The sequence below is a fragment of the Macaca fascicularis genome, chromosome 7, assembly GCF_037993035.2.
Source record: "Macaca fascicularis isolate 582-1 chromosome 7, T2T-MFA8v1.1".
NCBI classification, from domain to species: domain Eukaryota; kingdom Metazoa; phylum Chordata; class Mammalia; order Primates; family Cercopithecidae; genus Macaca; species Macaca fascicularis.
Window position 1 is genome coordinate 134,740,581 of NC_088381.1, and position 20,399 is coordinate 134,760,979.

General features: G+C 35.6%; 1 protein-coding gene across 44 annotated transcripts in view; it reads left to right on the forward strand.

Moving 5' to 3' along the window:
- Nucleotides 1–20,399, forward strand: part of GPHN (gephyrin) — a 734,620-nt gene that overhangs the window by 399,812 nt on the left and 314,409 nt on the right. For 35 of the 44 annotated variants that reach the window (XM_073997568.1, XM_073997563.1, XM_073997564.1 and 32 more), the window contains one exon: nt 16,882–16,976. The exons of the other annotated variants lie outside the window; for them this stretch is intronic. In XM_073997568.1, coding sequence (XP_073853669.1) covers nt 16,918–16,976 — 59 coding nt within the window. In that variant the 5' untranslated portion in view covers nt 16,882–16,917. The remainder of the gene's footprint in view (nt 1–16,881; nt 16,977–20,399) is intronic. 44 annotated transcript variants of the gene reach the window in all.

The following is a 20,399-nucleotide window of genomic DNA, read 5'->3' on the forward strand; positions in this document are numbered from 1 at the left end:
TTAAGTAAAAGATCTCTATAATGAAAACTGTAAAACTGATGAAAGAAATTGCAGAGGACACCAAAAACTGGGAAGTTATTCCATGTTCATGGGTTGGAAAAATCAATATTGTTAAAATGTTCGTACTACCCAAAGCAATCTACAGATTCAATGCAATCCCTATCAAAACACCAGTGATATTCTTCACAGAAATAGAAAAAATAATCAAAATGTATCTGGAACCATGAAAAACCCAGAATAACCAAAGCTATCCTAAGCAAAAATAACAAAACTGGAGGAATCATATTACCTGACTTCAAAGTATATTATAGAGCTATAGTAGCTAATACAGCATGGTACTGGCATAAAAACAGATACATAAACCAACGGAACAGAAGAGAGAATCTAGAAATAAATCTGTACACCTACAGTGAACTCGTTTTTGACAAAGATGTCAACAACATGCACCCAGGAAAAGACAGTCTCTTCAATAAATGGTGCTGGGAAAACTGAATATGTATATGCAGAAGAATGAAACTAGACCCCTATGTCTTGCCATACAAAAATCAAATCACAATGGATTAAAAACTTAAATCTAAGACCTCAAAACTATGAAACCATTACTTGAAAACATTGAGGAAACTCTCCCGGACGTTGGTCTATGCAAAAAATTCTTGAGTAATATCTCATAAGCACAAGTAAACAAAGCAAAAATGGACAAATGGGATTACAAATTTAAAAGCTTCTGCACAGCAAAGGAACAATCCACAAAGTGAAGAGAGAACCCACAGAATAGGAGAAAATATTTGTAAACTAGCCACCTGATGAGGGATTGATAACCAGAATATATAAGAGACTCAAACAACTCTATAGGAAAAATATCTAATAATCCAATTAAAAATGGGCAAAAGATCTGAATAGACATTTCTCAAAAGAAGATGTACAAATGGCAAACAGGACTATGAAAAGATACTCAGCATCATTGATTATCAGAGAACTACAAATCAAAACCACAATGAGATATGATTTCACCCCAATTAAATGGCTTTTTTCCAAAAGACAGGGCATAACAAATATTGGTGAGGATTCGAGAAAAGGGAACCCTCGTACACTGTTGGTAGGAATGTTAAGTTAGTACAACCACCATGGAGAACAGTTTAGAGGTTTCTCAGAAAACTAAAAATGGAGCTACCATATGATCCAGCAATTCCCCTGCTGGGTATGTACCCAAAAGAATGGAAATCAGGGCTGGGTGTGGTGGCTCACGCCTGTCATCCCAGCACTTTGAGAAGCCAAGATGGGCAGATCACCTGAGTTCAGGAATTCGAGACCATCCTGGCCAACATGGTGAAACCCTGTCTCTACTAAGAATATAAAAATTAACCGGGCATGGTGGCACATGCTTGGAATCCCAGCTACTCAGGAGGCTGAGACAGGAGAATCGCTGGAACCCAGGAGGTAGAGATTGCAGTGAACCGAGATTGTGCCACTGCACTCCAGTCTGGGCAACAGAGCGAGACTCTGTCTCAAAAAAAAAAAAGGGAAATCATATTTCCAAGGAATATCTGCACGCTCATGTTTCTGGCAGCACTGTTCACAATAGCCAATATGTAAAATCAACCGAAGTGTCCATCAGCAGATGAATGGATAAAGAAAATGTCGTACATCTACACAATGGAGTTCTATTTGGCCATAAAAAAGAATGAGAACCTGTTATTTCCAACATGGATGAACCTGGAGGTCATTATGTTTGTGAAGCCAGGCACAGAAAGACAAACTTCACATGTTCTCACTCATTTGTGTGAGCTAAAAATGAAAACAACTGAACTAATGGAGATACATAGTAGAAGGATGATTTCCAGCTGAGGATGGTAGTGAGGAAGCAAGGGGACTAAATATAAAAAGTAGTTAGAAAAAAATGAAAAAACCTGGAGTTGGATAGCACAACAGGGTGACTGTAGTCAATAATAATTTAATTATATATTTTAAATAAAAAATATAATTGGCTTGCTTGTAACACAAAGGATAAATGCTTGAGGGGATGGATACTCCATATACCATGATGTGATTATTATGCATTGCATGCCTTTATCAGAGTGTCTCATGTAACCCCCAAATTTATGTACCTACTGCACACCCAGGAAAATTAAAACTTTGTCAGAATTTTCAAGCTAAATTATTCAAGAAGATTACAAAAAGTCTGATAGTCTCTGGGCAATTTGTGTTAATACAAAAAAATAAAAACCAGGAAAGAAAACCCTGAGAGATCAGGACATAACATACTCTTCATAGGGATATGAAGCATTTCTTTGTTTTCTGTGCTTTCTTAGAAGCAAACCTGATTAGGTATAGAAGAAGCCTATATATGTCCTTCTTATTACAGTGTTGAGTAAAATGTCAGTTTCCATCTGTCCCACTTATTGTTCCTCCTTTGGATACCCTCTTCTCTTGTATATTTAATTTTTATTATGTGAAAAGAAATGGAAGAGAGGATCTGAGTATAGGCTATTCATAATCATCTCAATATAAAATAGTATTGCCTGCTTACAAAATCTTTCAAGTTTATTTTGTAAGCCTAAATTTTTTAATTTTTTGTTGATTAATTCTTAAGTTTGGTTTGGCTCTTTTATAACCTGAGACACTCTTAAGTGTATAACTTTGAAAGCATGACATTGGGTTAAAATGAACATCAAGGTAGCATCAAAGGAGGAAATGCTATAAATGTGCAGTCTCAGTAGTGTTTTTACATATGTGTGTGTGTTAGTGGGGGTAGTCATTTCCGCCCATTCTGACCAGGTAATTAAATGTGGTTGGTGCCAGTAGATACAACCAGTTTCTTCTACCCCACTCCCACCAGCTGCCCTAATAAAGTCACTTTTCAGTTGCCTGTTGTCCAAACCTGAAAAAAATCCCAATCCTAGGGTGTATAGTATTATTAACTATAGTCACCATGCTGTGTATTAGATTTCCTGAACTTTTCCCCCACATATCTACATATCAACTTTTGAAGAATGGGAATGAGTAACTTTTTTTTTAACGTAGGTTGAAAGACATATGTAGCCAACATTCTACCATTAATGAATACATACATATTCCATATATAAAAATGCTAACAATCCATAGGAATATCAGTATTCTCTCATCTTTTCCTGGAATGAGATACAAAGTAGTACTGTTTATATAAGTGGAATATGAAGATAAGTATTCCCATGAAAATCTCTTATAAAAAGTGATTTGTTCACCTGAGTTCCCGTTTTATGGTTTGATAATTTAATTATCAAATTAATGTTTAGATAAAAATTATTGGAAAATAACGTGTAAAGAGAAAAGTTGTGATGCTAAGGAGTGTTCACTGCTATGTACTTGAGTTGGTTCTTGAACAAGGGTTGGGATCTAAATGTTAGCAAATACAGTGAGATTTTTCATAGTTAAAGTGAGAAAAACTTGAAAATCTTTCAAAGACATATTAATCTCAGTAAGCCCCACAACCACTTTTTACCCCAGCATTGAAATAAATTCTTTGGTTGAATTAGGTAGATTGGTTGGCATGCTTTATAAAGAGGAATAATTACCTTTAAACATTAGAACCTTACCTGGCACAGCGATTCATTAACCATTGGAACTGAATTAAACTAAAAACTACCAACTCAGACACCATTTCATGCTCACTGCAAAGTATATGTTCATTGAATGGAATGGAAAACAAAATGCCTGCAGTATGTAAATTTGTACTCTTTTCTTCCTGTGTCCTTCCTACCATGGTACTGTCTCCTTTGACCTTTCATCACAACCAGATCTTATTTAAATATTGTACAATTTGAACGGAAAAAAAAACAGATCTTCTTCTCTTCACATGAAAAGTTATCTGCTTCTTCCAGGAATTGAAGAAGATGTAAACATTTAAGAAGATTAAAACCCCAAGAAAAGATGTTCATTAGCAATAAAATAATGTCTCCCAAGTAAAAGTGAGATACCTTTTACAATTACCTTGATTTCCAGATTGCATCTTCTCTGTCTTTGTAGCAGTAGTCTTTGACCATTTGGTCATATTATTATAAGTTGATGTGGTTATGATTGGTTGAAACTTGTTTGTAACTAAAATAAAAATAAAATCTGTAAATGAATGATTTTGATTAATTAGACTAAATTCGAGACTGCTCTTACAATAATGTGACTCTTCCATTCTGCTGTGTTTCTTGAATGAGAAAAAGGTAGATTTATAACAAGTACTCATTGAACATCTTTGGGAGTTTGTCGTGGATGTAACTTTTATCTACTACATGATGTCCCAAGAAAAATATTTTAAGGATACCTACTCTATACCATAGAATACTTATAGGAGCAGCCTCAGAATTGTTAGTTTATTATAACCCTTTTTAAAAATGTAAAATGAAATTAATGTGTTTGTCCTTTAATAAGCAAAAGTCAGGAAAATGTAACTGGCTGGTGTTAAACTGGCTATATTTACCTAATTTATCTCCTCACTAAATTCTGTTCTCACAGGAGCAGCGTCAGAATTGTTAGTTTATTATAACTCTTTTTAAAAATGTAAAATGAAATTAATGTGTCCTTTAATAAGCAGAAGTCAGCAAAATGTAAGTGGCTGGCATTAAACTGCCTATTTTTACCTAATTTATCTCCTCACTAAATCTATATTCTGTTCTGATGAAGGATTGTCACATTTACATCAATCTACGAAGTTGAACATAAAGTGATTATAAAGATAAGACCAAATGGTACATATTGTCATTAATCTACATCATTCCTTCCATCAGCAGTATGTTTTTCAAAGTGTGGTCTTCTGACCGGCATCAGAAACATCACCTGGAATCTTGTTAGAAATGTAAATTTTGAGGCACCTAGAAATTCTGAATCAGAATCTCTGAAAGTGGGGACCAGCAATCTGTATTTTAACAAGGCCTCTAGAAGATTCTGATGCACACTAAAGTTTGAGAAACCCTGCTTTAACTACATCTCACCTTGATAACTTAACAAAGTTATTAACAGTAGTCATTAGCTGGTATTACAAAGATAGTCTTTGTTATTTAAGATTATTTAATCAGCAGAGGGCACTGCAGTAATTGTGAGGAGGAAATTTTATGAAATCTACCTACTCAGGTTACAAGCACGTGAGTACTAATACATAAATTTGTCTGCTCTGTTAATAAAATCTTGTCTATAAAAATAAGTGAAAGCACTATACTAAGTGATTTTTCACAGAGTCATTATGCACGTAAAGTATTTCTGCACATTTAGATTTATGTATTATATATTCTTTATGGTTTTTTTTAAAATCAGAGTCTCGCTCTGTTGCCCAGACTGGAGTGCAATGGCACAGTTTCGGCTCACTGCAGCCTCTGCCTCCTGGGTTCAAGTGTTTCTCCTACCTCAGGCTCTCGAGTAGCTAGAACTACAGGTGCATGCCACCACGCCTGGCTAATTTTTGTATTTTTTAGTAGAGATGATGTTTCACCATGTTGGCCAGGCTGGTCTCAAACTCCTGACCTCAAGTGATCCACCCACCTCGGCTGCCCAAGGCATTGGAATTACATGCATGAGCCACCATGCCCAACCATATGTTCTGTACATTTTTAAACATAATTGTCTGTTAGCAATATCTTTTTTAAGGTCATTTTTCCTATGAAGTTAAAATATGAACAATTTCATCAACAAGGTACCTGAATTACTGAATCATTGTTTTTGACACTGTTTTTACAACTTAGCAGTCTTTTAAGCATCTTTCTGACTTTAATGTTATCCTCAAAGTAGCAAGAAAAAAAAAAGATCACAATTATGTGATTTTTCACAGAAGGTTGCAACTTTCATATTGGAGAAATATTTAGATGTCAAAGATAAATATTAATTCATCTAAATTAATCTTTTTATATCCAATTAAACTTTTATATTTTAGGCCTACTAGTTCAGAAATACTGACACCTGAAGTAAGACCATAAATTTCTACCATCTTTCAAGGAATAAAAGAATTTAGTAACCAAGTTAATAATGTGTAAGAGGAAAACAGAACTTTAAGCTAGTTAAGGAAAAAATGGTTTCAACCTTTTAATGGCATCTTTTTTGCCATTGATAATGAACAGTCTGTTGATAATGAATACTTGTGTTATCTATTCATTAACAGATACAGATAACCTTTATTTGTCTATATTGTACTAGCATATGTGATTGAAAGTGATAAAGCTACATTCCTCAAACCATTCTTCTGTTCGGATTTTCTAATAAACAGGTATCTTTCTCTTGTTATATTTGTAATTAAGTTTTATTCTCTTATTCTTTGTTTTCTAGTTGCATCTCCCCATTTATGGTTTACAGGTCTTTGTACTCAGCTCTTGCTCTCTTGTCTATCTTCCAGTCCCCATCTTATTCAGCTGCCTGCTCCCTAGTTTAGATCCCTAATTTCAGTATTCTACTTCCTACCTGGCATTTGCCAATGCTCTTGCATCTGGGTTCTTGCTCTCCATTCTCTTTTTCCTAGTCTTTGGTTCTCTACTACTGTTTGCAGGTAGTTTCTGGATTTTTGTATTATTTCTATTCTCTAACTGATATGTGCAGAACTGCAAGGATGTAAGAAGAATTGGAAAGTAGAAGCATAGGAAGAACTAACATGTATTGAATACCTACTCTATGCTAAGTGATTTATCATTTAGTTCTCAGAGCCCTCTTATAAGATGTAGGTATGTTTTATTATTACCTCTATTATATTCATAAGTACTCTGGAAATAGGTTAAATATTTTCTTCTAATTCACATAGCAACTATGTAGTAAAGCCAAGTTTCACATATAGATTGGTTCATTTATTCCTTCACTTCTTTATTCAACAAATATTTGTTGAGCACATACTATATGTTGGGCTCTGAACTAGATGCTGAAATAGATCCAGCTCCTATTGTTATTGACCTTAACTGTGTAGTGTCATTGTCTGACATCATAGATGATGATCTTTTACTACACCAAACAGCTTAAGAGGAAGAGAAAATGAAAATAGAAGGGTTCTAATGTTTTATGTAAAATGTTTGATACAAATGTGAGCAAGAGTGTATTTGTACATTATTTAGGAATACCCTATTGAAAAGATCAGTTTGTATCTAGTATAGAGAGTCTGACATCCATCCACCTACCCCAACCAACTCACCACCATCAGCATCAATGCCTTTCAGTGGCATCACCATGATATATTTTTTCTTTTATGTTCTAAAACATATAATGTTTGTATCTGTCTATATGCCCAAATTCTTTAGAAGATCTTCAGAAAGAATTAACTCTCCTGCCTGAATTACGTTTAGAGAAAGATAAAGAGCTTTGTAAAGAATACAGTCAGCCCTGCAGAACCCCTAAATACTGTATTTTCGATCCTCAGTTGATTGAATCCACAGATGTTGAACCGGCAATATGGAGGGCAACTGTACCTACACTGATCCATCCATCTATATATTTTTATACTCTGAAAAATATTATGGCTTACCCAAATACTAAATACAACAGAATTTTTAAAAATATAAATGTGAAGAGTAGGACAGAGAAAAATCAGATGAAACTAAAGTTGTGTTCAGTAAGCCTACTGAAAGGTGTCCACAAATTTGTCTCTGTTCTCAAGCATAACTTGATTCACAAGCATTGTAATTTAAAAACAAACTGGTAACATAGAAGAGTACCGATTCCTAGTTATGATACTTGAGTGGAAATTTCTCCTGTAGGTTCTCCTAAAGACCAGAATGTAATGTGGTGAACAATTCAGATGCTTCCTAATGTAAATAAAAGTTTGAGCCATTTTATTGATTCTGATTTCATACCACAAAAGCAAAGCCCAATAAAACAATTCTATAAAAAGTGAAATAAGGCATTCAGAGTATATCACTCTCCAGTGGTCTGGCGAAATCCAGTGGTATGTTTTAGAGGATTTAGAAAAATTAATGAACCACATCTCTTTTAGGCAATTCTCACGTATCATTTGTCAATTGAGTTTTTCGTGTGCTGGGTGACAGTGAGCTTACACACTCTCTGAGGTTTGTTTTATTCACTACTGTAACATCAATACCTCAGATACTACCTAGTACATAGTAGATGCTTAATAAATATTTGTTATTTAAATGGATAAATGTTGTGCTTTGAAGTATCAATTTTAAGTGAAATACTCCCTCTCAGCTATCTGTTGATATTTCCCTTCATGTCCCTAAGTAAAATGTGCTACTATACTTTGGGATATATCTTCTTTATGTGAAGCCCTGAATTTCATTAAATGTCAACCATTGCTTATATAACTTTTTCAAGCAAGTAATGAAATAAATATTAATGCTATCCAAGAAGTTTCTTTAAAACTTTTCATTTTAAATGAAATCCCCTTGCTTGATGTTGAGGGCTCTAATTTTAACATCCCTGAGAAGTTGTAAACCTCCATAAAGCAATTTATAACATAGAACTAGTGTTTCATCTTGGTAAGTGTCAAAATCATAACAGATAGATTGGCTTTGGAAAATAAATAATAAAGATTGGATAATGACATGGATGAAGCTGGAAGCCATCATTCTCAGCAAACTAACACAGGAACAGAAAATCAAATACTGCATGTTCTCACTCGTAAGTGGGAGTTGAACAATAAGAACACATGGACACAGGGAGGAAAACAACACACACTGAGGCCTGTCGTGCAGTGAGGGGGAAGGGGAGGGAGAGTATTAGGACAAATTCCTAATGCATGCAGAGCTTCAAACCTAGATGACGGGTTGACAGGTGCAGCAAACCACCATTGCACATGTATACCTATGTAACAAATCTGCACATTCTGGACATGTATACCAGAACTTAAAGTAAAATTTTAAAAAATTTTAAATGTATAAAAAAAGATTGGATAATGCTAGAAAAATCCTTATATTTTTGTTAGTTTTTCTTTAAAATATCTCCCATTGTGAAATATCGCATTATGCTAGAATTCACTGTACCAGTATATTGCATCAATTCTGGTAATCCTGTATTCTATATAATTGGAAGGGATTAACTAATTTGTATGCATTCTAAACTTTATTTATAACATCAATTAGCATCTAATACATGCCTGATGCATTTTAACTGCTTTTGCCCAGAGCTACAATCTTATTGAAGAGTATCATTCTACTTTCAAAGAAATATTGAAATATAAACCTTTCCCTGTATACCTTCATAATTTACTTTTTGTTTGCCTTTCTACTTATCTACTGTAATACTTCGTTTTCCAAACTTTATTTTTGTATTGCTTTCAAATATTGTAACTTGCTTAATTTTTGGAAACAGAGAACTGAAAATGGTTTAAGCCATGTATTTCACCCCCAACTTTTAGCCTAAAATGTATCTTTACCATTATACAGTAAAATATATACCTATTTTGATTGACCCTTCAAAATGAAATTTTCCTGTCTTTAGGAAAATTTAGGAAACTTTAGGAAATTTTCCTGTCAGTAGGAAAATGAAATTTTCCTTCCAGTAGCGTATTCCAGATTTAATTATACTTATCTTAAGAATGCCCTATCCTCCAGGCACGGTGGCTCATGCCTGTAATCCCAGTACTTTGGGAATATGAGGTGGGTGGATCACCTGAGGTCAGGAGTTCAAGACCAGCTTGGCCAACATGGTGAAATCTCATCTCTACTAAAAGTACAAAATTAGCTTGGCATGGTGGTATGTGCCTGTAATCCCAGCTACTCGGGAGGCTGAGGTAGGAGAATCACTTGAACCCAGGAGGCAGAGTTTGCAGTAAGCCAAGAGCGTACCACTACACTCCAGGCAAAAAGAGCAAAACTTTGCCTCAAAAAAAAAAAAAGAGTGCCCTATCCTAAAACTCCTAGTATATAGGCAAACTCCTTCACTTTGTTACGTTTTTATTTAAAAAAGATAGTTGGGCAAGATGGCCGGATAGGAACAGCTCTGGTCTGCAATGCCCAGCAAGATCAATGCAGAAGGCAGGTGATTTCTGCATTTCCAACTAGGTATCCGGCTCATATCGTTAGGGCTGGTTAGACAGTGGGTGCAGCCCATGGAGGACAAGCTGAAGCAGGGTGGGGCGTTGCCTCACACAGGAAGTACTAGGGATCAGGGAACTCCCTCCCCTCGCCAAGGGAAGCCATGAGGAACTGTGCATTCCGGCCCAGATACTATGCTTTTCCCAGTCTTCACAAACCGCAGACCAGAAGATTCCCTTGGGTGCCTACACCACCAGGACCCTGGGTTTCAAGCACAAAACTGGGTGGCTGTTTGGGCAGACACCAAGCTAGCTGCAAGAGTTTTTTTTCATACCCCAGTGGCACCTGGAATGCCAGTAAGATAAATTGTTAACTCCTCTGGAAAAGGGGCGGAAGCCAGGGAGCCAAGTGGTGTAACACAGCAGATCCCATCCCCACAGAACCCAGCAAGCTAAGATCCACTGGTTTGAAATTCTCACTGCCAGTACAGCAGTCTGAAGTCAAACTGGGACACTCCAGCTTGGTGCAGGGAGGGGCGTCCACCATTACTGAGGCTTGAGTGGGCAGTTTTCCCCTCACAGTGTAAACAAAGCCACTGGAAATTCGGACTGGACAGAGCCCACCACAGCATAGCAAAGCTGCCGTAGCCAGACTGCCTCTCTAGATTCCTCCTCTCTAGGAAGGATATCTCTGAAAGACAAGAGCCCCAGACAGGGGCTTATAGATAAAACTCCCATCTCCCTGGGACAGGGCACCTGCGGGAAGGGGCAGATGTGGGTGCAGCTTCAACAGACTTAAACTTAGTTCCTTCCTGCCAGCTTCTAAGAGAGCAGCAGATCTCCCAGCACAGGGCTTGAGCTCTGCTAAGGGACAGATTGCCTCCCCAAGTGGGTCCCTGACGCCCATGCCTCCTGACTATGAGACACCTCCCAGCAGGGGTTGACAGACATGTCATACAGGAGAGCTCTGGCTGGCATCTGGCGGGTGCCACTCTGGGATGAAGCTTCCAGAGGAAGAAATGGGCAGCAATTTTTGCTATTCTGCAGCCTTTGCTGGTGATACCCACGCAAACAGGGTCTAGAGTGGACCTCCAGCAAACTCCAGCCGACCTGCAGCAGAGGGGCCCGTTAGAAGGCAAACTTAACGAACAGAAAGGAATAGCATCAACATCATGAACAAAAAGGACATACACACAGAAACCCCATCCAAAGGTCACCAACATCAAAGACCAAAGGTAGATAAAACCACGAAGATGACAAAAAACCAGCAAAAGAAGGCTGAAAATTCCAAAAACCAGAACACATCTTCTCTTCCAAAGGATCACAACTCCTTGCCAGCAAGGGAACAAAACTGGAGGGAGAATGAGTTTGACAAATTGACAGAAGCAGGCTTCAGAAGGTGGGTAATAAAAAACTCCTCCGAGCTAAAGAAAGAAGCATGTTCTAACCCAATGAAAGGAAACTAAGAACCCTGAAAAAATGTTAGAGAAATTGGTAACTACAATAACCAGTTTAGAGGAGAACATAAATGACCTGATGTAGCTGAGAAACACAACATGAAAACTTCATGAAGCATACACAAGTATCAATAGCCAAATCGATCAAGCTGAAGAAAGAATTTCAGAGACTGAAGATCAGCTTAATGAAGTAAAGCATGAAGACAAGATTAGAGAAAAAAATGAAAAGGAATGAACAGAGCCTCCAAGAAATTTGGGACTGTGTGAAAAGACCAAACCTACTTTTGATTGGTGTACTTGAAAGTGACAGGGAGAATGGAACCAAGTTGGAAAACACTCTTCAGGATATTCTCAAAGAGAACTTCCCCAACCTAGCAAGACAGGCCATCATTCAAATTCAGAAAATACAAAGAACACCACAAAGATACTCTTTGAGGAGAGCAACCCCAAGACACATAATCATTAGATTCACCAAGGTTGAAATGAAGGAAAATATGGTAAGGGCAGCCAGAGAGAAAGGTTGGGTTACCCACAAAGGGAAGCCCATCAAACTAACAGCGGATCTCTCGTCAGAAACCCTACAAGCCAGAAGAGAGTGGGGGCCAATATTCAGCATTCTTAAGGAAAAGAATTTTCAACTGAGAATTTCATATCTGGCCAAACTAAGCTTCATAAGCAAAGGAGAAATAAAATCCTTTACAGACAAGCAAATGCTGAGACAATTTGTCACCACCAGGCATGCCTTACAAGAGCTCCTGAAAGAAGCACTAAATATGGGAAGGAACAACTGGTACCAGCCACTGCAAAAACATATCAAATTGTAAAGACCATCGAAACTATGAAGAAACTGCATCAACTAAGGAGCAGAATAACTAGCTAGCATCATAATGACAGGATCAAATTTACACATAACAATGTTAACCTTAAATGTAAATGGGCTAAATGCCTCCAGTTGAAAGACAGACTGGCAAATTGGATAAAGAGTCAAGACCCATGGGTGTGCTGTATTCAGGAGACCAATCTCACGTGCAAAGACACACATAGGCTTAAAATAAAGGGATGGAGGAATATTTAGCAAGCAAATGGAAAGCAAAAAAAAGCAGGGGTTGCAATCCTAGTCTCTGATAAAACAAACTATAAACCAACAAAGATCAGAAAAGACAAAGAAGGGCATTACATAATGGTAAAGGGATCAACGCAACAAGAAGAGCTAACCTAAATATATATGCACCCAATACATGAGCACCCAGATTCATAAATCAAGTTCTTAGAGACCTACAAAGAGACTTAGACTCCCACACAATAATAGTGGGAGACTTTAACACCCCACTGTCAATATTAGACAGATCATTGAGACAGAAAATTAACAAGGATATTTAGGACTTAAACTCAGCTCTGGACCAAGCAGACCTAATAGACATCTACAGAACTCTCCACCCAAATCAACAGAATATACATTCTTCTCAGCACCACGTCACACTTATTCTAAAATTGACAACATAGTTGGAAGTAAAACATTCTTCAGCAAATGCAAAAGAACTGAAATCAAAACAGTCTCTCAGACCACAGTACAATCAAATTAGAACTCAAGATTAAGAAACTCACTCAAAACCGCACAATTACATGGAAACTGAAAAACCTGCTCTTGAATGACTACTGGGTAAATAACAAAATTAAGGTAGAAATAAATAAGTTCTTTGAAACCAATGAGAACAAAGACACAACATACCAGAATCTCTTGGACACAGCTAAAGCACTATTTAGAGGAATATTTATAGCACTAAATGCCCACAGGGGAAGGCGGGAAAGATCTAAAATCAACACCCTAATGTCACAATTAAAAGAACTAGAGGAGCAAGAGCATACAAATTCAAAAGGTAGCAGAAGACAAGAAATATCTAAAATCAGAGTAGAAATGAAGGAGATAGAGACACGAAAAACCTTCAAAAAATCAATGAATCCCGGAGCTGGTTTTTTGAAAAGATTAACAAAAGACATAGAACACGAGACAGAATAATAAAGAAGAAAAGAGAAAAGAATTAAGTAGAAACAATACAAAATGATGAACAGGATATCACACTGATCACACCAAAATACAAACTACCATCAGTGAATACTATAAATACCTCTATGCAAATAAACTAGAAAATCTAGAAGAAATTGATAAATTCCTGGACACATACACCCTCCCAAGACTAAACCAGGAAGAAATAAATCCCTGAATAGACCAATAATAAGTTCTGAAATTGAGGCAGTAATTAATAGGGTACCCACCAAAAAAAGCCCAGAACCAGACAGATTCACAGCTGAATTCTACCAGAAGTACAAAGAGAAGCTGGTGCCATTCCTTCTGAAACTATTCCAAACAATAGAAAAAGAGGGAATCCTCCTTAACTTATTCTATGAGGCCAGCATCATCCTGATACCAAAACCTGACAGAGACACAACAAAAAAAGAAAATTTCAGGCCAATATCCCCAATGAACATTGATGCATAAATCCTCAATAAAATACTGGCAAACCAAATCCAGCAGCACATCAAAAAGCTTATCCACCACAATCAAGTTGGCTTCATCCCTGGGATGCAGGCTGGTTCACATACGCAAATCAGTACATGTAATCCATCACATAAACTGAACCAATGACAGAAACCGCATAATTATCTCAATAGATACAGAAAAGTCCTTGATAAAATTCAACACCCCTTCATGCTAAAACTCTCAATAAACTAGGTATTGATGGAATGTATCTCAAAATAATAAGAGCTATTTATGATAAGCCCACAGCCAATATCATACTGAATGGGCAAAAGCTGGAAGTATTCTCTTTGAAAACTGGCACTAGACAAGGATGCCCTCTTTCACCACTCCTATTCAACATAGTTTTGGAAGTTCTGGCCAGGGCAATCAGGCAAGTGAAAGAAATAAAGGGTAATCAAATAAGAAGAGAGAATGTCAAATTGTCTCTGTTTGCAGATGACATGATTGTATATTTAGAAAACCCCATTGTCTCAGCCCAAAATCTCCTTAAGCTGATAAGAAATTTCAGCAAAGTCTCAGGATACAAAATCAGTGCACAAAAATCACAAGAAATCTTATACACCAATAATAGAGCAACAGAGAGCCAAATCATGAGTGAACTCCCATTCACAATTGCTACAAAGAGAGTAAAATACCTAGGAAGACAACTAACAAGGGATGTGAAGGACCTCTTCAAGGAGAAGTACAAACCACTGCTCAAGGAAATAAGAGAGGACACAAACAAATGGAAAAACATTCCATGCTCATGGATAGGAAGAATCAATATTGTGAAAATGTCCATACTGCCCAAAGGAATTTATAGATTCAATGCTATCCCCATCAAGTTAACACTGATTTTCTTCCCAGAATTAGAAAAAACTACTTTACTGTGGAACCAAAAAGAGCTCATATACCCAAGACAATCTGAAGCAAAAAGAACAAAGCTGAAGGCATCACACTACCTGACTTCAAACTATACTACAAGACTACAGTAACCAAAACAGCATGGTACTAGTACCAAGACTACAAGACTACAATAACCAAAGCAGCATGGTACTTGTACCAAAACAGATACATAGACCAAGGAACAGAACAGAGGCCTCAGAAATAACGCCACACATTTACAACCATTTTATCTTTGATAAACCTGAAAAAAACAAGCAATGGGGAAAGAATTTTCTATTTAATAAATGGCTAGCCACATGCAGAAAACTGAAACTGGATCCCTTTCTTACATTTCATACAAAATTTAACTCAAGATGGATCAAAGACTTACATATAAGACCTAAAACCATAAAAACCCTAGAAGAAAACATAGACAATACCATTCAAGACATAGGCATGGGCAAAGATTTCATAACTAGAACACAAAAAACAATCACAACAAAAGCCAAAATTGACAAACGGGATCTAATTAAACTAAAGGGCTTCTGCACAGCAAAAGAAACCATCATCAGAGTCAATGGACAACCTACAGAATGGGAGAAAAGTTTTGCCATCTGTCTATCTGACAAAGGGCTAATATCCAGAATCTACAAAGAACTTAAACAAATTTACAAGAAAAAAACAACACCATCAAAAAGTGGGCAAAGGATATGAACAGACACTTCTCAAAACAAAGATACTTATGCAACCAACAAACATATATAAAAAAGCTAATGGTCACTGGTCATTAGAAAAATGCAAGTCAAAAACCACAATGAGATACCATCTCATGCCAGTTAGAATGGCGATCATTAAAATGTCAAGAAACAATAGATGCTGGATAGGATGTGGAAAAATAGGAATGCTTTTATACTGTTTTTATACTTTTATACTGTTGAATTAATTTACACAATGGTGGAAGATAGTGTGGCAATTTCTCAAGATCTAGAACCAGAAATACCATTTGAACCATTACTGGGTATGTACCCAAAAGATTATATATCATTCTACTGTAAAGACACATGCACACATATGTTTATTGCAGCAATATTCACAATAGTGAAGACTTGGAACCAACCCAAATGCCCATCATTATAGACTAGATAAAGAAAATTTGGCACATATATGCCATGGAATGCTATGCAGTCATAAAAAAGGATGAGTTTATGTCTTTCGCAGGGTCATGGATGAAGCTGGAAACCATGATTCTCAGCAAACGAACACAGGAACACAAAATGAAACACCGCATGTTCTCACTCATAAGTGGGATTGGAACAATGAGAACACATGGACACACAGAGGGGAACATCACACACCAGGGCCTGTCAGGGGGTGGAGGGTTAGGGGAGAGATGGCATTAGGAGAAATACCTAATATAGATGGGTTGATGGGTGCAGCAAACCACCATGCCACGTGTATACCTAGGTTAACAAACCTGCACATTCTGCACATGTACCCCAGAGCTTAAAGTATAATTTAAAAAAAAGTGGAGAAATCTGGAAAAAAAAAAAAGACAATTAATTTATATTAAAGATTCGGAAGATGTAAATGTAGAATTTTTCCTCTAGCCGGTACATGGGGAAGGTTGACATGATGACTTCTTGAGATCCTTTTAATCGTATTTTAAAAGCATAGAGCTAGGAGAGATATGGATTATCTCCCGTTTTCAGGGACTACGTATTTCAAGAGTAATAGACAAAGGAAAATACCGAGATTACTTAGCCAGTGAAAAATCTACTAATTTGTTATAGCCATCTGAAGCTTCATTTTTAGAATTTAGGTTATTAGTGAGATGAGATTTCTATCAAATACTTCTGAGCTATAAGCAATATGAAAGGACTGCTAATATAAAAATTTTCTTTATTTTCTTGATCCTCAGCTTTTATTCAGTGGTCCTTGTGAATTGAGTCTGGATGCCTCAAAAAGATAAATGTTTCAGAAACTAAAAGTATGGTTATTGAAAGCCTGGTTTATAATCATTTTTAAGAGGGTTTTACTAGTCTGACTTCATTCTTTTTTGGCTTATTTCACTCAGTCTGCTATTTAATCTTTAATTACAGGCCACAAAAGAAGTAATAGAACGGGAAGCACCAGGGATGGCCCTGGCAATGCTGATGGGATCACTTAATGTTACACCTCTGGGCATGCTCTCTAGGTAAGAAAGTCACCAACCTGTTGCAGAGAAAGTTAATTCCATACCACTAATCAATACACTATATTGATAAACCTAAGAAACTTTAGTCTTAACACTTAAGTTTAGCCCTTGTTTTTCCAGGGTTAAGAGCTTTAGTATTCTGTAGCCACAGTTTTCCCACTTCACTTCTTTTTGTTGTTGTTTTGTTTTTTGTTTTTTGTTTGTTTTTTTTTTTTTTCGCCTATTAAGTTAAACTTTCAGAGACTGTTATATTACTACTGGTAGAAGTTATCAATTCCTAACCCAGAGAATCCAGTTAATTACTATGTAAAGTTACTGTTTTCTGTGATTGTTTATAATCATCAGTTGATATCCATTAATTGTAGGTAAATACTAATTTAATAAAACTAAACTGCCAAGTTTATTAAAGTAACTCGTTCTCACAAGTTAGGAGCTTATATTCCAATTTATAAATAGGCACGTTGATGTGCTGTTGTGGAAAAAAAGCTCAATTCATATTGTTAATCTTTTAACATTTGGCAACTGGGTATATTTAAATTATTATATTACATTAATGATATACTATTATTATATTAAATTAGTCTACCTAAAACTATGCCTTTGTTGACACAGATGTTGATATCCATCCTCAATTTAATAGTAATTATTTGCCACTATTTTAGCAACTCTTAGGTTTAAATCCCCTAAATGAGGACAATTACATCATTTAAGTTAGAAGTGTCAACTTAGAATCTGTTGATTTAATGAGCATTAATTAATAGTTGATCTCAGAGCAAGCTAAAAATATATAGCAACTGTATAGTTTCAGGGTTTCATAATTGATAGCCATTTATGTATCCTGTGTGCAGTATGAATATAAAATTAAATGTGTCCATTGACTAGTATGGAATATGAGTTGTAATGTTCTTTCTGTTACATAGACAGTTTATATCCCATCAGTGGCAGCCACTTGAAGCACAGATACAGGAGATTATGAATGGGTCATTAGTTACTATATTCTCTTTGCTGTCACGTGTACTATAACATTTAATTTTAGTAAAAGCAAATAAAGAATTAAGATACCATGATAGAGACTAAAGCTAAAGTTTGTGCTGGCGTTTAAGGAACACCAGTTGATTCTTTCATAGTGTTCCTTTTTTAACCATTACTTATATTACCTACACCAATGAGTTCAGGGGAATCCCGTTTTTCCTATGGAATTAAGTAGTTTTCAAACATAAAAGAACTCTTTCTTGTATACAAGCAATAACATCAAGAAAGAATTAAACTTCATTCTCTTGCTAATTCTTTTGTAATAAAATTTTAATTCGGTAAACATAGTAATATGCTTATTTGCCAAGTCCCATATTAAGCATTAGGGATTCTAAGGTTAGAAAGAAAAATAAGAAATGGTCCCCCCCTTAAGGATCCCACAGTTTAAATGGAGAAATTTTTCTTTGCAACTGTTAAGATAATTCTTCAAATTAAATATAGCTTTCTTGATCCAGTATAGAAATATCACTTTTTGTTATATTGAAAGGTTTTTCTGAATTAATTTTTTTCTCCCTTTTGTATCCTCATAATTACCAAGCACTGGACTGCTGAGTGAGTGGAAAATTAATTAGCAGGAGCTGATTCTAATTACTTTGGAATAAGTTGTTCTTCTTTATCCTGAAAGCTTTGAAAATTAATACATATAAACAGCATGGGCGCACCTTCTGGCTTTTCTGTCTGTGCATTGCTGATTTAACTGAGAATACATTTACATACTTTGGAACAGACATAGTAGTTTACATTAGTTATAGAAAAGGGGATATTTCCCTGAATGTTCATTTTTGTGCTTCTCAAAGCCATTTTTAAAATCATTATTTTTATAATAGCCATGGTGTTTCCTTTCTACAGCTTTTCTATTCTGTATGCACTTTTGGCTTTGTACATGCTTCTACTATGGAACATGTCATAGTATATTGTAATTAATTATTTGCTTGTCTGTATCACCTAGTTAGTAGAAACTTCTTAAAGACCGGAGCTTTGTCTTATTCTTTTTTACCTAAAACAAATTCTGACACATAGTAAGTACTCGAAAAATGTTTATTGTTGTGGTTACTATGGATAAATCAGTGTTTTACCATAGTTCTATAGCATGTTTTTTTCAGGTAAATTAATGCATCAAGTTGGTGCCTTACTTTCCTATTTTTATGTCTAGAGAGCAGCATTAAATAAAAATAAATGTTTAAATCATTGCATATGTTTGAAATGGTTCCCTACTATTTGGACAACTTAATATCCTCCAAATTTTTTATATAAGTAAGTTGGGAGATATTATGAAGTAATGGTTAAGAGCGTCATCTCTGAAGACAGATTGCTTGTGTTCTACTATGTTAATGCCTTTTTTGTTTTCGTTTTCTCATCTATATAATAAGGATGTTAATAGTACCAAATTTTTCAGATAAAGTGAATTAATCTATGTAAAGCACTTAGAAAACTGACTCATAGTAACTGTTAAGTGATGATCATGGTTGTTGTTGTTTGAGTTTTTGTTTTTAGAGCAGGTCTGTTGGTGAAACCTTTTCTTAGCTTTTCTTCATTAGGAAATGTCTTTATCTCCGTATTACTCCTAAAGGATATTTTCACTAGATACAGAAATCTGGGTTGACTGTTCTTTTATTTCAGCATTTAAAAAAAAGTAAAATAAAATATTATTCGACTATCTTTTGCTCCATGGTTCCTGAAAAGAAATGAGCAATCAGTTCAAATTGCTGTTTCCTTATGTGTAATGGCAAATTTCTCTGGCTGCTTCAAAAATATTTTTTCTTCAGCTTTAGTTTCAGCAATTTGATTATGATGTATCTGGGTGTAATTTTCTTTTAGATTATCCTTCTGGGTTCAGTGAACTTTATGATTCTGTAAATTTATGTCTTTTACCAAATTTGGGATATTTACTTTTTTTTTTTTTTTTTTTTTTTTTTTTTGCTGCTTCTATAACATGAATTTTAGATTTTTTGGTAGTGTCTCACAAATCTTTTTTACTCTGTATTAATTTTAGGTTATTTCTATGATCTATCTTCAAATTAGCTGACTTTTGCCCTCTTTCATCTTCATTCTGCCTTTGAGCATATCTAGTGGCTTTTATTTCGGATATATTTTCAGTTCTAAATTCTCCATTTGGTTTTTTTGTTAATGGTTTCCAATTTCTCTGCTAAGAACTTGTATTTTTATATTTATTTCAAAATTATTGCCCTTTATGTCATGGAGAATAGTTATAATAACTGCTTAAAATTATTCTTCTGACAATTTCAATATCTGGCTTACCTTGGAGTTGACATCGGTTGATTTCTTTTCCAATGAGAACTGGTCAAATTTTCCTTGTTCTATGTTGAGAAATTTTGGGTTGTATCCTGGACATTCTGAACACTACATTGTAAGTAAATTATTTAACTCCTG